This window comes from Prionailurus viverrinus, chromosome D2 (assembly GCF_022837055.1).
Source record: "Prionailurus viverrinus isolate Anna chromosome D2, UM_Priviv_1.0, whole genome shotgun sequence".
Lineage (NCBI taxonomy): Eukaryota > Metazoa > Chordata > Mammalia > Carnivora > Felidae > Prionailurus > Prionailurus viverrinus.
In genome coordinates, this window is record NC_062571.1 from 70,094,467 (window position 1) to 70,111,987 (window position 17,521).

Below are 17,521 nucleotides of genomic sequence, written 5' to 3' on the forward strand. Positions count from 1 at the left end.
ATAGTAGGTTTTCAATACATGTTCTCTTCTATCCATTTGGTCAACAAAAATTTAAGTGCTGACTAGAGGCCAGGCAGGTTCTCCCTGGAGAACCTGGTACAGAGCTGACACTTAGTAGACGACTCCCCCAATATTTGTCAGTTGATCATCTTTTCTTTTGTGTGAGGATCCACAATGGGCCACCTTGTTCCTAATGGAATGCCTGTCATCAGTGACCCATCACCACCTTCAAGGTCAGCTCAGCCCCACCCTGGAAGTGGTTCCAGCTCTGGCCAATGGTGTCTCTATAAAAAATTCTCTGTGGGAATGAGACACTTTCCCCCATCATCCCACACATACAGAGACCGCCACTGGCTGCTAATCTCTCCCCCGACCTTCTTCTCCCTGTTCCAGACCACCTACTTGCCTTGACCTGTCCTAGCTCCACATCTCTGATCCCTCCATTCTGGTTCCTGCTCCTGGCATCCTGCCGGGAAAGGAAATTGTTGAGGTTTGAGGTCCCACTGGTATCAGTTCTGCTAATTCCATGTTCTGTATTATTAGATACTCAAAACCACACCCCAGAGGCAGATGTCATTATGAGTCCCATTTTTCGGGGGGAGACACAGATGTGTAGAAGATTAAGCAATTCACCTCAAGGCCCACAGTTAGTAAATAACAGAATTGGGATAGGAGCCTAGGTCTCTGATTCCAAAGGCCACTGACCTCTCATCTCGTAACCTCTGTCCTCCTTTATGGTCCTGGGGTGCAGATTTCACAAGACAGCATCAGACTACTGTATATTTTGGACTGTTGAAGATGAGAAAGTGTGTGGCTGTGTGTGTGCACAGATGCATTTGCGTGCGTGTGTCTGTGTGTGTGTGTGTTAGGGGAGTGAGGCAAGCAGAGGAGAAATAAGAGGGAGACTCTCAGAGCCAAACACAAACATCCTTCAAGAAGGGGGCAGGGGCCTGTGCAGGAAGGCCCCACATCAGACCTGCTCGTCCGTGAATATGGAGCTGTGGAAGGGTGGTCCTCTCAGCCTTTGGTAGACTTGTTTTTGGAAGTCTTCACCTCCAGGGCCTTCTCCATAGGAGCCAAAGGCTATGAGAAACACTGACTCATAGACCGTGGAGGAGTGCATCGCCTTCTGATTTGTCAATACCTCCTTCCAAAAACTGTCCTGAAACACCATGAAATAAACATAGTCATTCTGTACGAAATACTCCTGTTCAACGGAACCGCATAAAGTCAACGTCAAATTTGAATCTCTTCACTGTGATCCTTGGAAACACAACTTTCAGGACAAAGTTTAGGCTCTAATTTATTAGGCGAGGGATAAGCCAAAGAAAACATAAACAGCTAGCATTTAATGAGCACACACTATGTGCAAAGCTCTTAACTTTTGCTTAATTACATTTCAGTGTTACACAGCAATAAGAACCTGAGGCCTGGAGAAAGGCAGGCCTTACTATGACTTCTGGCTCCACCAGCTAATGACTGCCACCTTGGACAGGTATACAGCCTTCCTGCCCTGCTTTTACTCACCTATCTAATATAATACAGACAGCGATAGCACTGCCTTGTGGGTTGCGTAAGGATTAAATGAGATAGTCCATGGAAGCTCCTGGCGCCCAGCTTGGTGTAAGTTAAGCCCTCAGTCAATGCTGGCTGTTATTACTGTATGTGGCCTGCACCCAGCCTTTGCACACTAAATGGATGGGAGATGTTCCAGGGGGCCTGGGAGCCCACCCATTTTCGAGCTAGCATTGAAAGAGTGGGAAGTAAGCCAAAAAAATAATAAATAATAAATAAATAAATAAAACACTTACCTGGGGTGTCAAGACCTTAAGATGCAGAAACCTTACCTTCTAGCAATGGGTGGCAAAAACTTGAAAAATTTAGGACTGCTGATTTTTTTTTGTAATATGATTTTTACTTCTTTAGATAGATAGATAGATATAGATGATATAGATATAGATAGATATAGATACAGATAGGTATATAATTTGTTGTCAAGTTAGCTAACATATAGTGTATATAGTGTGCTCTTGGCTTCGGGGGTAGATTCCCATGATTCATTGCTTACATACAACACCCAGCGCTCGTCCCAACAAGTGCCCTCCTGAATGCCCATCACTCATTCTCCCCAACCCCTGGCCCCCCACCCCCATCAACCCTCAGTTTATTCTCTGTATTTAAGAGTGTCTTATGGTTTGCTTCTCTCTCTGTTTGTAACTTTTTTTTCCTTCCCTTCCCCCATCTTCTGTTAAGTTTCTCAAATTCCACATATGAGTGAAAACATATGATATCTGTCTTTCTCTGTCTGACTTATTTCTTAGCGTAATGCCCTCCAGCTCCATCCACGTTGTTGCAAATGGCAAGATTTCATTCTTTTTCATCGCCGAGAAGCATTCCATTGTGTGCATATATATATATATATATATATGAAGAGGTGATATATATATATATATATATATATATATATATATATATATATATCTCACCTCTTCGTTATCCATTCATCAGGACTATTGATTCTCAATTTTCTTCTTATGGTTTAGGTGGTTTGTTATGATCATTATTATCTATATTATTACTATTATGAAATGAATGCCCACCCATTGCCTGTATATACATGAAAGACCACAAAATCTTCCCCGATTCCCCTATGGCTCCCTCCTGTCAGTTCCGCATGCGTGTGTATTTTACTTAAGTAGTATCACACCATAATGCTGTTCTGCACCTTGATTTGTCCCCCACTAACCCTACATTGGGAATCTTTTTCTAGAATGGATTTATGCTATTCTTTTTTTTTAGAGCAGCATGAATTCAATTGCATGGACGTTGTGTGGTATGTTTTTACTTCTATATGATTTCTGCCACTACGAGCCAGCTGGAATGTGATCATCAAGGTTTGGGGAAAAAGCAGCAAGGGTGTTGAAGGGCTTCTCTGTCAATACCGAGACCTGGCCCAGCATCTCCTCATCTGTCTGAAGGCAGAGGGGACAGAAATGAAGATAAAGGAGTGGCCAGCAGTGACAAGGGAAGGTGGGAGGATGTTCTGGGAAGTTTGGCATATGTGTAGAATTCCAACTGGCTGCCCAGAGAGATCTGAGACACTTCGGGCAATCGAAAATACTCTTGATAAAAAGATAAAAGAAATCTGGAACATTATTTTACGTTTTTCTTTACTCTCTTTTGCCCTATTTCAGCTCATGATTGTATAAAACAAGCTCATTTTAGAAAGATAAAACTTCCATAAAAATTATACAGTGTGTCCATAGCTAAGTGCAAGTGGCCTGCTAGTGTGGTGTGGTGATTAAATGTACAGCCCACTGGCTTTAAATACTAGCTCTCGGGGTGCCTGGGTGGCTCAGTCGGTTAAGCGACCGACTTCGGCTCAGGTCATGATCTCATGGTCCGTGAGTTCGAGCCCTGCGTTGGGCTCTGTGCTGACAGCTCAGAGCCTGGAGGCCATTTCAGATTCTGTATCTCCCTCTCTCTCTGCCCCTCCCCTGTTCATGCTCTGTCTCTGTCTGTCTCAAAAATAAATAAACGTTAAAAAAAAATTTAAATACTAGCTCTCTCTCCTACCAGTCATGTGGCCTCTGGTAAGTTATTTCAGCTTTCAGGATCTCAGTTTCCTCGTCTACAAGTTCTATGAGTCCTCATCTATGAGTCCACAGAGGACCCATAAAAAATAGCCCTCCATGGGGTGGTGTGAGCTGAAATGGGTTTTAGTATGTCAAGTACTCGCGGTGGGGCCTGGCATCCAGTAAACACTCCATAAGGCAGAGCTATCGGGGCAAAGAGCTCAGTCCCAGTGTCCACAAGACCCAATTGGAAGACCAGCTATTCCCCTCAAGAGCTCTGAGCTCTTGGGTAGGGTATCTTAGTTAGCTCAGCCTCTGTTTTTTTTGGTCTGGAATGCTAGTGACATCCACCTTACGAGACTGTTGGAAATAAGAGAGCCATGATGCGTGTAAATTATGCATGGAATAGCTGTCTCACGGGACCCTTGGGAGTGTTGAGAGCAATGAGGCAAGTAATATGTGTACCTTGGTACTTAGAGGAGGTACATGGTACGTTTTAGCCATCCCGACCATTACCGAATGAACCAAACCACCTAAGAATTGTCTAATGGGACCAGTATGTTGGCCTTTTGAGGCTTTTCCTAGGGCTCCACCAGAGACCTCTCACCTACTGTGCAGAAGAACTCTGGGTAAATTCTTTCAGCTCAGTTTCAGGGTCCTGATCCTACAATGAGAACACGAGGGCACCCGCCTCATGGGATAGTAGTGAGTACTCAGTGAGCTGATGCATCTGGTGCATAGCAAGTGCTCCTTGCTTGCTACTTCTTACTGTGGGAACCATAGAGGGCTCATGAGCACCACCTCCAACTGCTGCAAAACAGTGAAGACAAATTCTCCTGTGTTGAGTCCCAGGTTCTCTGCAGTCAGCAGCATAATTTTTGCATCCTCTGAGCTGCCGATTAAGATGATAACTAAGAAGAGAAAACAAAGTCGGCCAGTTGTACATGTTCACATGCACATGTGCCCACACTACACACACACGTGCGCGCGCGTGCACACACACACACACACACACACACACACACTTTGTAAAGTCCAGCCTGAAGCCACTCCAAATGAGCCAATGAGACATGGACTTTTTCTTTCCTTGAGCATGCTTTAGGAAATAGGAAAGCCCAGACTATTCCCAGCATGTACGCTTCCGGAACCACACCAGCAGTACATAAGCTGGTGTCACAAAAGTCCTCACTGCGCTCTCTCCCAAAGTACAAGCCAAAAGAAGGTTGTGACCACTTTCTGGGCTCTCGTTTCTTCACGTAATTCACTCAGAGCAACAGATCTGGCTTGTGACTCATCAGCCACACAGCAATTAGGAGGAGTTCACAGAAGACCCAGAACCAGGAGCATTCAGACCTTCTGACTTTGGATGGGCGGGGGGGCGGGGGGGACAGGAAGCAGAGGTCACGGTGGTTTTATGCCGTCCAAACACATCAGCATGCATTTTGACACCCAAATGAAGTAGTGACTTATTTTTTCAAAGGAGGCAAATGATAATCTGCTTATTTGAGTCCCAGTTGTGTGTCAGGCACTATACTATAGACAGGATACAGCAGTGAGCAAGAGAGAAGGCCCCTGCCTTCAGGGAGCTGACAGCCACAAGGCATGCAAGTGAAGAGATTACGGAGAGCATTTAAGATTCTAATTCGGGAGGGAGGAAGGATGCTCTCATACTGATGTGGGTGAGGTGGTGGTGGGAGGGGGGACTGCTCCAGGTCAGGTAGTCCGAAAAGGCTCATTGGAGCAAGTGGGCTCTGGGCTGAGTCTGGAAGGAGAAGAGGAAGCTATGTTTCCACAGAAAGAGGGCCGGGTGGGGTGGGGTGGGATTGCAGGTAGCACTCCAGGCCAAGGGATCAGCACGTCCCCAAGTCCCAAGACCGTAAAGGCCATAAGGGCTTAGTTTATTGGAAGAACAGAAAGGAGTCAGTTACTAATTCATGCCAGAAAGCAGAGCCTCATAAGTACCATGACAAAAATAATTGCTATCACATGCTGACCAGTTATTGTGTTCAGCACTTCACAGGCGTGACTTCATTTAATCCTCACCATTCTGTGAGGTAGCTAAGATAATTGTCTCCGTCTTACCAGAGGCACAGAAAGGTTAATGTACTCGCTCAAGAGCACACAGCTAGAAAGTGTCAGAGGCTGGTTTCAAACCTAGAGCTTTCTATCTCCACAGCCCATTTCTAAACGATAACCCAAATGCAAAGACCCAGCCCATCTGGAAGATGCTTCCAGAACTGGCTCTGTGCATCATAACACTATAGCATCAGGGATTTCACTTTACATTAAAGAAAAAATAACTTTGTTCTTGGTGGTGCTTTTATGTATCATTAATTTTGCACCATTTCCTTCTGCTTTTTACATCCATAGAAAAATGAAGAGTTCTTAGTTTTTTCCAAACCATCTGCTTTCCTATTTGTCTCTATAAACATAAGCAATGAAAGACTCTTTCCTACTTACTTCTGACAATCAATGACACGCTTCTAAGGTTCTCTTGAAGGAAGGCTGGATCGCTGTTGTATTTCACACTGGCAACGATGGTGAAATGGAATTTGAGTCTGTTCTCTACAACCTTCCATAATTCATCCACTCTGTCCCAGAAGGAAGTCCCAGAGTGACCTCCAAACATCCCAATGTGTTTCCAGCCCAAGTACCGGAGACTTTTCTAGAGCACATCACCAATTTTGTGCCCGGGCGGCACAAGTTTCACATACGTGTCGTATAAGTTGGCCTCCAGTTTTGCAGTTTGTCCAACAAAGTCCAACACAGGGATGTTCCACTCTGAGGCCAACAAGCCAATAACCTTGAAAGAAACCAAAAGGATGCCTTTCCATAACTCGGTTTAGGCTACACTCAAACCCCATTGGAAGGTGTCTGCGTAAACTTTGGATTCAGTGAGTCTATGGGTCAGACTGAATCCTCTCTTTTGGAATATTGATGATAATGTCTTGGATCCATCCTCAGGATGCAAAACCTCAAAGGACAAGAATAACGATAGCGAGCATTTATTGATCGATTTGTTCCTTATTTACTTCTCAATACTTTTCATTAGGGTCCTACTATTTACAAGGAACTGTGGAGATCTTGCTCTTAAATGAGCTTATGATCAACTCTTTCAGGAGCTAAGGCATATAAAAACAGTTTAGAGTTAAGTATACCATTCAATACTTATCGGCTATAGATTTATAGGAGTTAAGTAAGAAATTACTTCTGATTTGGGAATTGGGGATATGAAGGGTCAGGGTGGAGGAATGAAGACACACTCCACGGCCTTTGAATTTGCCTTTGGAAATTGGATGGCTCTGGAAAGCTAGAAATATGTCAAAGGAGAAATTCCGGAAGAGATCAAGATCCAAGTTCAAATGTGAACTTCATTTGTTAGCACCCAGTACTGATAGCTCCCCGGTATGTTTGAGAGTGAGGACTGTGATGTTCCTTCCTAGTCAGCTTTGCATTAACACCTGTCAGAGACGGGATGCCAAGGACTTCCACAAAGCTAATCTCATCAGCTAAACAGCTACAAGTCATGTGTCTACTTTGCTTGCTCTGGCTTACTGCAATCTGTCATACTTCACTCTTTGCCGTTTACTTTTACCATCGCTGAATAATTTATTACACCCACCAAAGGGAAATCTACACAAGCAAATGATATTTTTCTGTTTGAAATGAAGCATTCACTTTCCACTTACTCTTTGTGAGCCATGTGGCTGACAGCATTAGAGTGAATAAGAAGGGTCTTCGTACAATAGCACCAAGTCTAAACAATCAACAAGTTAGGGAGTGAACTAATAATTAGTGATTTGAAAGGCTTTCCTTAAAGAGAATGTTAACTGTTATGATTACATGGTCTCATTACATCTCAAAGAAATGGTACTCAAGACCTACATAGTTAGTATGTATAATGTCACCCTTGCCAAGAGATTATTCCAGTCTGTACTATCATTTTAATTTTTTTAACGTTTCTTTCTTTTTGAGAGAAAAGAGACAGAGTGTGAGCTGGAGAGGGGGCAGAGAGAGGGGGAGACACAGAATCTGAAGCAGGCTCTGGGCTCTGAACCATCAGCACAGGGCCCGACGCAGGACTCGAACTCATGAACTGTGAGATTGTGACCTGAGCCAAAGTCAGCTGCTTAACCAACTGAGCTGCCCAGGTGCCCCTGTGCCATCATTTTAAAAACCATCCCTTCCAACGGACACTCAGCCAAAGTTTCTGAAGGGCTATACTCTACCTCTGCTGCTTCTGGGCATGCTGGTCCGAACAGGGCAGGAATCCATTCTCTCTGGACCTGGTTGGTGAAAACAAGAGACTCTGTGGTGCTGCAGGTTGAGTTGGTATAAGTGAACTCCCAGCTGAAGTTTCCAAAATCTGCTGTCTCTGAGTTGATCTTGTCCATGGCAATCTGGAGGCCCGCACCCAGCTTTTGCATGCTGAATGGGTGAGAGATGTTCCAGGGGGCCTGGAAGCCCACGGTGAGTTTAGCAGCCTCAAGCCAAGTCACCAGCATGCTGACCAAGAGTGTCAGAACTAGTGTTGGGTGGGCAACATGACATTCAATCCCCCAACGGAGCTCAGATCTGAGTGAGGCCTCCGCACCTACCCTGGGAGCCATGGATGACAGCTAACACCTGTATCACAGCAGGAGCCTCCTAACCACTCAAGCCAGGAGTTTAAATGATTGTGCAGAGTTCCCTGAGGACTGCAGCTTGCTTTCCAGTCAGTGGCATTAATTAACCAAAACCTTCCCTTTTCAGAGTCTGTCCTAACACCTCTAGAAGCAGCAGTGTTGAAAAAAGAAACTGGGGCAAGGAGTCATCAAAGCCCTGGTAATGGGTCCAGTGACACCTCTGACAAAATTCATGGTCCTGGGAAGGTCACGTAACTCCCACTCCATCTCCACTAGCCTTTTGCTAGTAAAATAAAATCACGAGAACCACTCAAGTGTGGACAGATGCCCCGGGCTGGAATTCTGATTTCACCATATATTGTGTGACCTAGGACATGTTACTTCCCATCTCTATGCCTTCATTTCCTGATCCATAAAATGGGGGTAAGATTGCAAAGGGATCCTCACCAAAGTGACATGGTAAGGATTAAAAGTGATCGAGTGCCCGACATAATATCTGGGCAAAGAGCCATTTCGTCAATGTTAGATGATGGTGGTGATTGATGATGTTGATATCATTATCACAATGATTGTTATCACCTGCTGAACCTATCTTCCAGGAAATTCTTCTAGATTAAGTGAAGTGATGGCTGTGAGTGGGATTACCAACAGCTGGTATAGTCTGTATCCCTCACCCAGGCCTAGGGCACCAGGGAGATGTTACTGATGGATGAACACGAACTCTCCCGCTGCGCAGCTCAGGGAAGAGCTGAGGACAGCTCTTTGTTGATGAATTACATGTGATATATTACATGTATAATATTTTACAGAGAAATTTTGCTTTACATTGCAGGGATGGCAGGCCCCTTGGGGAGCCATCGCTATCCCCAGGTACGATGACCCAGCCACCAGCTGGGCAAATGCTCATAAGTATAAATGGTTCAGTCCCCATCTACCATCAGCTTTCTTCTAGATCCCACTGGCAGAGAAGAGGCTGGCATCTCCAAGTCACCTCGGGATTATTTTGGCACTGTAGGCTTGTTGTGATTCTTTTTTTTTTAATTTTTTTTTAAACATTTATTTATTTTTGAGACAGAGAGAGAGAGAGCATGAACAGGGGAGGGTCAGAGGAAGAGGGAGACATAGAATCTGAAACAGGCTCCAGGCTCTGAGCTGTCAGCACAGAGCCCGACGCGGGGCTCGAACCCACAGACCGCGAGATCATGACCTGAGCCGAAGTCGGACGCTTAACTGACTGAGCCACCCAGGAGCCCCTTGTTGTGATTCTTAAAGCTTGATCTAAGGACCACCTACCTCAGTCTCTCCTGATGGTCAGATGTATAGATTCCAGGCTCCCAGTGCAGACCCTCTGAACCAGAATGTCTTGGGTTTATCCTTGGAATCAGCATTTAACAGACCCTCATATATCCCCAGGAACGCTAAGGTTTGAGAGACTTTGAGACAGTCTGAGGTGAGAGGAAGGAAAGGATAGCCAATTCATTATCTATTTACCTGCCTTCAGTATCAAGCCCCCAGGATGGGACTACTGAGCCTTAGGTCTAGCCTACCTCAGAGGTCCATTTTCAAACCTGTGCATTAGAGGGGTTGCTTTTCTCCAAACCAAACTCATCATAACTGATTCTTCACCCAGTTACAGATTCTCTCTCTCCTCTGCTAGGACAGCTCTGTGTCAATTGGCCAAAAAATCAAGTGTGGACCCCCGTGCTCTGACCATAGTTAGAATTCCATGAACCTCTTTTACTCCTATGCTTACAAGATGTATGTGGTCCTGGGAAAGTCAGTTACATCTGTGCCTTAGTTTCTTCAATTTCAGAAGAACACGATAATACCCCTTACAGAAGGATGTTGTAAAGATATTGTGAGATTACCTAATTCCTCAGCACAGTGCTCTGCATTTAGTAGGAACTCAAAAAAGGAACATCCCTGATGGATGTATCATTGCACCAGTCATAATGTCAAAGCTAGGAGTCTGGATATGTCTTATTACATACACTGCATCCCGTCTCCCCCTCCCATATACAAACGTGTTAAAGCTCATAATCCCACTCTAGATAATTTTAGATTCTTCACATTTACAGAGTGTCTTTTTCTGAGAAACTGTGAAGCCAAGATGACTGTATGTGTCCCCTTTTGGATCCTCAGATCCAACACAGTGTTGGGCCTTTAAACATGCAAATTAATATTAATCATAATAAGTACAAATATGTTTTGTATTTGTAAGTGCTCACAAGCGGGTATGGTCAAAACCAGAAGAAGATACCAGTGAGGTTCAGTGTTGGTGAGGGTCTGATAAACAGACATACGCTGCTTATAGAAATGTTAGTTGGTAGCAGTTTTTCAACATGGATCCAAAAGCCTTAGGATATATGCATTTTTGACTCAGAAATTCCACTTTTGGGGATCCGTCCTAAAGAATAAGATCATACGATAAAACGTAACAATGGCATTGTATACCTGAAACTAATATAATACTGTATGGTAACTAAACTGGAATTAAAAGTAAAATTTTAATCTAAAAAATTAGAGATGGGGCGCCCGGATGGCTCAGTCGGTTAAGGGTCCACCTTCGGCTCAGAGCATGATCTCGCGGTTTGTGGGTTCGAGCCCCGCGTCAGGCTCTGTGCCGACAGCCCACAACCTGGAGGCTGTTTTGGATTCTGTGTCTCCCTGTCTCTGCCCCTGCCCCACTCACACTCTCTCTTTCTCTCAAAAATAAGTAAACATTAACAAAAAAAATTGTTTTAAATTAGACACAAGTTTTATGTCTAACAGTAGGGGCCTGGATCAGTAACATGGAGCAAACCCATATGATCGAGGATCATGCAGTCATTGAAAATGATATTTTAAATGTACACTTATTGACTTAGATCGTATTAAGTGAGGAAGCACACTATAAAAGTGGCATGTACCTTATTCCATTTTTATTTTCTTAAAGGAGGCACACAAGTTTGTATAGCAAAGATTGCATACACCAAATCACTGTAAGTTGCTCTCTCTGGATGAGGGAAATTATATGGGTGTTTTTTTCTTCTCTTTACTTTCCTTCTCGTGTTTCTTGTCTTCATGTCTGCAATGAGAAAGAAAAGTGAAAGTTTTGATTAGTAATAAACCCTCCAGGGGCCTCTGGGTGGCTTGAGTCAATTAAGCATCCAGACTCGACTTCAGCTCAGGTCACAATCTCAGTGTCATAGGATCGAGCCCTTTGTCAGGCTCTGCGCTGGGAGTAGAGCCTGCCTGAGATTCTCTCTCTCCCTCTACCATTCATGCACGCTCTTTCTCTCCCTGGGAGATGGGGGGCGGGGGACAAATAAAAACTAAACCCTACAGACTTGGAATTGGGGAGGAAAAGCATGGGCTTTAACTCATGGTATCTGAATTCTCAGGCCAGAAGAACCTCACAGAGGCCTGAGTCTACACACCTCTAGGCACCTGGCTTACCTCCGTAGGCTCTAATCATTCTCTGCTGAGCTCAGTCCCTTCCATTTCTCCATTGCCCTCAGAGTGGGAGAGAAACAGACGCAACGGCCCAGGTAATGGCAATCATCATGTGGAAAGGTGGCCATGGTTACGGGCCCACCCACTTTGTGTGAAGCGTTTGACTGGCTGGAGTGGGAAGGCCTGAGGTTAAAAGCAGATTAAGGGGCCGGATAGGCACTGTGGTGTCAGGGAGGGGGCACGCGGTTCTCCACTTTGCTTCTCCAGCCCTCCTCCACTCTAGGAGATTCTCATGCCGGCAAGTTACCAGTGCCACGGTGGTGGACTGGGGCAGCTACACTGTTCCACCTGATGATGGTTTAAAACAAAGGTAGACTGTGCATGGCCAGCAGAGGTACAGCGTTTGGTTCTCTATGTCAGTGGGGTAGTGCTTTGATTCCTAATTTATCCCATCTCTATTTCCTAAAGAGGTTATTGCAGAGGGAGGGTTCTTTTAGCCTGACATATGGGTTCCTCAATGCTGACCAGCCTGGGCCATAAACCAGATTCAGAGCCAGCTGTTCAATATCCATGATCAGGTGAGATTAGCTGCGTCCAGGGTGGTAGAGTTTTAGTAAGACCTCTTGCTTTTTTTCTAGCGGCCCTCCCTCCCCTCCTGCTCCCCCCAGCCCCCACCATCTCCTTTCAATTTATAAATATGTGGCCTAATCACATGTAGAGAAGAAGTAAAGGTTTGGAATGTGCGGATCTGAACTTGTCCAGAAGCAGAAGGTGTTGGAATACAACAAGATGAGCCTGTAATCACCTTGAGGGAAAGACCGAAGGAGAGGCAACCATCACCCCCGTTCTCCCACACTCTCTCGCATCCCGTTGTGTGTTCTCAGCAAAGGCATCAACCTCAGGTTTTGCCAAGTAAATAAGACTGGATCTGAGCCTCCGTTTTCTTATTGGTGAAGTAGGAAAATGGCAGGGGCCAGAGCCCTTTGACCTTACGAGCTTCTTGTCCTAAAACCCTAGGACTCTGGTAGATTTCTAGGAAACCAAGTGCTCCGTGCTTGATGATGGCAGCAAGTTTCGTTCCAGGTCCTGCTTACAGGTTCCTAAATGAAGCATTCCTGGAGATCTAGCACACCTTATACTAGCCATCCTGGAAGTAAGAGCAAGGAAAAGGTAGCTATTAACCTCTTCAGTGTGAACTTTCAACTTCCTCGTTGTGTTCTCAGCTCTTGTAAATAGTTGTGATGCAGTTAATACGAAGCTTCTAGTAAGTAAGTGTTCGACGAGGCATAGGAAAGGGGAGAAAAGGTTGAACTTGTGTTTCTGAAAACTGAAACAAGGCAGATTCCTTGGTTCCAAAGCCATTCCTTTAGTTAACCATGAGCACGCTTCTCCTACCAGGCCAAGGATGGGCCACTGACCTTGGCTTTCTGAGGGAGACATGCCAGTCATGTGTCTGAAAATGTTTACGTGAGGGGCAAAGATTCCTCTTTCACAGGGACGTGACCTCTTACATACCTCAACCACCTGATATTTATGCTGTGCTGCTAAAAGACTTCTTCTGACCTGTGCTGTGGTGTTCTTTCTCACACCTGTTTCCACCAGGAACGTGTCTTTGACACCTGGCCAGTGCTTTTCACCTTCTAGGGATTCTGATCAATACTTTCAAATTTTCTTCTGGCTACAGGGATAACCTGAAGTTTAGCAGGTGGGTCCAGCCTAAATGCCATATTTCTGATCTGAATATTTATTTTGTGGTCTTCAATCCTATCTCCCAGATGACGGCTCCTGACCCCCCCAGTAAAGCCTTAGCATGAAGAGCCAAAACATTCAGACGGGGTGGGGAAGGGGGGGAGGGCAGCTGTCTGCTCAGTAATCAAAGATCCTAAATGATTAACAGTGATACAATTACTTCCCAAGCCAGTTTCAATCAAATTGTAAGTTTTCCGAGAACACCTTTGTGCCACAGTGTCCCAAACACTGAGCAAATAAAGAGCCTGCCCCTGCCTTAATACATCTTTCTCTGGTGAGCATACACTTAACTCCTAAGCACGATATGCTTCTCCATCCAATAAAGGGCCGGCTGGTCATCTGGGCAGCCTCTCTCTGGTATGTAATCATGTGAAGCAAGGCAGGATGTCCCTTCTGACTCCTCCACCCTCTTTGGCTTCTTGTCTGGAGAGACCAGAACCCCTCCCACTTCCTGATATTCCTGAACCACTCATGTGAAAAGTTCCCAAATGGCTCTCTAGCCACACACTCAGGATTGTTCTCTCATGCAGAGAGCCCAGTGAACCAAGACTGCGGAGCAGAGGACCATGTCCTTGAAGGGATGGTGAAGGAGGTGTTGGCATACCCCCCCGAGTATTGATGTCCCCCATCTATTGTTTGTCACCCACTCTCCTGGAGGACGCAGTGTAGTGAGTTGGTTGGGAGCACAGGTTTGGAAGGAGACTTGAGCTCATTTGGACAAGTTATGCAGTGTCTAAACCTTGGTTTCCTTATTTGTAGTTATCCTGATGAGCTCACGTGAGGATTAGATGGAGTCCTAGGTGTAGGACACACAGCACGGTGTCTGGCATGGAACAACACTCAGGGAATGATAGGAATGCTAGCAGTTTTATAATAAGGGACTGTTGATTCAGTCAAGGTCATAAACTCTGTTGGATGTGTAAACCAGGGGTACAGGTAGAAGACCCTGCTGCCTTTAAGTTCATCCAGAGCAGTTATAACACATTTGCTGCTGCCGCTGGGTGATGCCACCTTTTGTTTATATTCCGTAGGCATCAGGCCGAGGACTTATGGCCCTAATCGGTGTTGTTGAAGGAAAATACAGTGCAAGCCACATACCTAATTTTAAATTTTTCAGCAGGCATAATTACAAGAGGTAAAGGAACAGGTAGAATTACTTGTCTAGTGCATCCTAAATATTATCACTTCAACATGTAATCAGCATTTTAAAATCGGGGATGTTATGCTACTTTCTTCAAACTAAGTCTGCAAAATTCGGTGTGTGTTTTGTATACCTCTAAACATAGACTTGACTCATTTCAAGTGCTCAGCAGCCATATGCAGCCCCTGGTTACCGTATTGGACCACACAGATCTCCATTTTCCCTCTGAGCTACCTTTCTAACCTGCCAGGAAACAGCGATGATTTTTATGGGGTTGTTGCGGGCTCTGGGAATTTAGAGCTGACCCCTCTCCCGGGGATCTCTCCACTTTCTGTCTGATTCAGAAACGCTCTTGGAAAGCTCTTGCTAACAAAGGAGAAAGTTGCCTGTGTCACTGTGTTCCAACCTTGTTGACATCATGAACCTGAGAATAAGTCTGAGGCAATTGGCTGTGTGTGTTCTTTGGGGGGGGGGGTGGCCTATCTGGGGTTAGGGAAAACTTCTTATTGCAATCTGTGCAAACATCATTCTCGTCAACCAAGTGCTTGTGCTTGAGTAACACTTCCTTCCCACAAAGAATGAGCAAGTGGGCCTCAAGAGCCTGGGTGCCCAAGCTGTCCATGACCCAGGTTGATGAAAACGAGCTGGGGGCCAGCTTCTCCCATGTGTACAGTGATGCCCCATGGTACAGGATTGATAGCAGGGCCCAGCATGGAGCTGTGACAACTGAGCAGAACAACCTGAGGTTTGCGCAGCTGGATGTATAGTGTATTGGCCCCTCTAGTTGTGTGAAGTAAGGCCGTGCGTGGGAAATGAGCTCAGTGGCAGGAAGGATATCCAGGCAGATAAAAAGCCCTTTTGAGGAGGGAAAAGGTAGCTGTTGTTTCATCCTTGGCATCAGAACCATATGGCTGGCATTGTGTCCTGCTTCCTCTAGGACGATGGTTCTTAATTTTCTTTGGGAGACCAATGAAAGTTCCCAAGATAAGTGTGTGTGTGTGTGTGTGTGTGTGTGTGTGTAGTTATATATACACAAGATTGCATAGGGTTCATCGAATGGATCATACTCATAGATACACCCTTGAACTCTGGACTCCAGGCTACTTCAATTCAATATCTGACTCTGAGACTCTGTCCGCTATTAGCCACATGCCTTGGGGAAGTTAATTGGCCTCTCAGCTTTTCTTCTGCAAAATAACAACTTCTTCGTGGAGATGCAGTGAGATTAAATACGATAATGCAGATGAAGTTCTTAGAACAGCGCTATCCCACGGGAGGTGTGCAGTAATGTTCATGAACATCTTGAATGCCTTCAGAAAGGAGCTGGCATGAGAACCTTGGGTTGCTACCTGGCAAGGTGTACTTTGAATGCCATAAGCCTTTTGAAACATCAGATAACCAGGGAAAGGGTGGGTATGGAGTTCTGATAACTGGAATGGCTGATTAAGGCACCCTTGGTAGGAGTTTAAGGAACTTTGCCCCTTCCTTTTCACATCTCAGTAGAAGGGTAAACTTCAAAGTCAGCTCTGCCATGTGGGAAGCTAAAGGTCAGTCCCTCACAGTCCCCCACTCTGTGCCACCACAATGTCTTTCCTATTCCACCACTTCTAGAGAGGAACATCTCACCTTTCTTTCTGAGCCATCACTATTAAGTTAACATGAGTAGATTCAGTTGATAGGTCTAGAACTCTTCTCTTTCTTCTTGGGTCATGTTGCCCTACTTCTAAATACTTGCATTAGCTGTTAGAACAGGTAAAGGTCCTTCCTAAATAAGTGTTCTTTAAGCCACGAATCGTAACTGCCCTTGTCACGGGCCCCAATAGCCACCGAAGGTTTGGATGCTGAGGGCAGCGTCCCCGTTTATACCTCACAGGTTTGTTAAAAGATAGATTGGGAAAGTTTTACAAACTGGGAGGAGCTTCATCAATGCACTGTGGGGCTACTTAAGAAGTTGACCTGCTTATAAGGTCTGTCTTTCCCTGCTTTCAAAAATGGGGAAAACCTGGGTTCTGTTTCTAAGGAGCTGTCAGCCCCTATCCTGAGATGTATCTTGGCTTTCTCAAGGCTGTATTACAAAACCCTAGAGTATTGGCTCCTGGTCTTCTAGAACTGTTGTGTAGGCGATTTGTCGTTTCTTTGTCCCTACCAAAGGGGAGGGCATGTAAACACACTGACCAGAGCACCATGTGTGAGTGTGTCTGAACTGTAGCTGTTGGGTCAGACTCTTCACATCTTGAGCACATTGCCTATAAATGACCTAAAACAATAACTAAGGTTTGCACTTTGTCAGGGTTACGGGAGCTCAAACCCAGAAGGGGTTTGCTTGTATTGAATTCTAAATGCATATGGCTGTGGGAAGCGGGGGAGAAATAGAGGATGTGGTATAGAAGCCTTAGCTCACACGTGTTTTTGTGAAGTGAGATGCTATGGTAAATAATGATTTATCAAGAGATGGGGCACTGGAGACCTGGCTTCTTGACTCCCCTCTCCTACTAAAGTCCATGCCTCAGCTGTTTCTCATTTTTACTGTCTCAGGTACCCTAAGAATAAAGCTAAGTTTGTTGGATCAAGTGATGCCCCCTATATGCCTGTGCTCATACCCACATGGCTTGTCTAGTTGTCATGCTGTGTGGCTTTGATATATATTTACATGAGGAGTGGGGCAGGGAATGGCAATATGTCCTGTTATTGCCAAAGCGCTACTCTGGGACTGGTCTGCCTACTGACCTTGAGTAACACCTCTTTTCTGGAGCACACGGTGAGTTCTACTCTGTGCCAAATGGCCCGCCCCGCCCCCCAACTGCAGGGTCACCATAACCAAGACTACCCCAAACACAGTCCCTCTTGACATCTCAACAGTCGGGCTCATTGAAGGCAGAGTGGCTCCAAGTGTGTTCCTAGCGTCGTTCCCAGACCAGCAACATCCACATCACCTGGAATTATTAGAAATGCAGATTTGCAGGCCCTAACCCAGGCCTACTGAATCAGAAGCTCTG

General features: G+C 45.3%; 1 protein-coding gene across 1 annotated transcript in view; it reads right to left on the reverse strand.

Annotated features, from left to right (window-relative positions):
* Nucleotides 1-8,185, reverse strand: part of LOC125147624 (guanylate cyclase 2G-like) — a 43,317-nt gene extending 35,132 nt beyond the window's left edge. The window contains 4 exon segments of the mRNA XM_047824684.1: nucleotides 977-1,162; nucleotides 4,377-4,486; nucleotides 6,036-6,378; nucleotides 7,805-8,185. Of these exon segments, the coding sequence (XP_047680640.1) occupies nucleotides 977-1,162; nucleotides 4,377-4,486; nucleotides 6,036-6,378; nucleotides 7,805-8,185 (1,020 nt within the window).
* Between the last annotated feature and the right edge of the window lie 9,336 nt (nucleotides 8,186-17,521).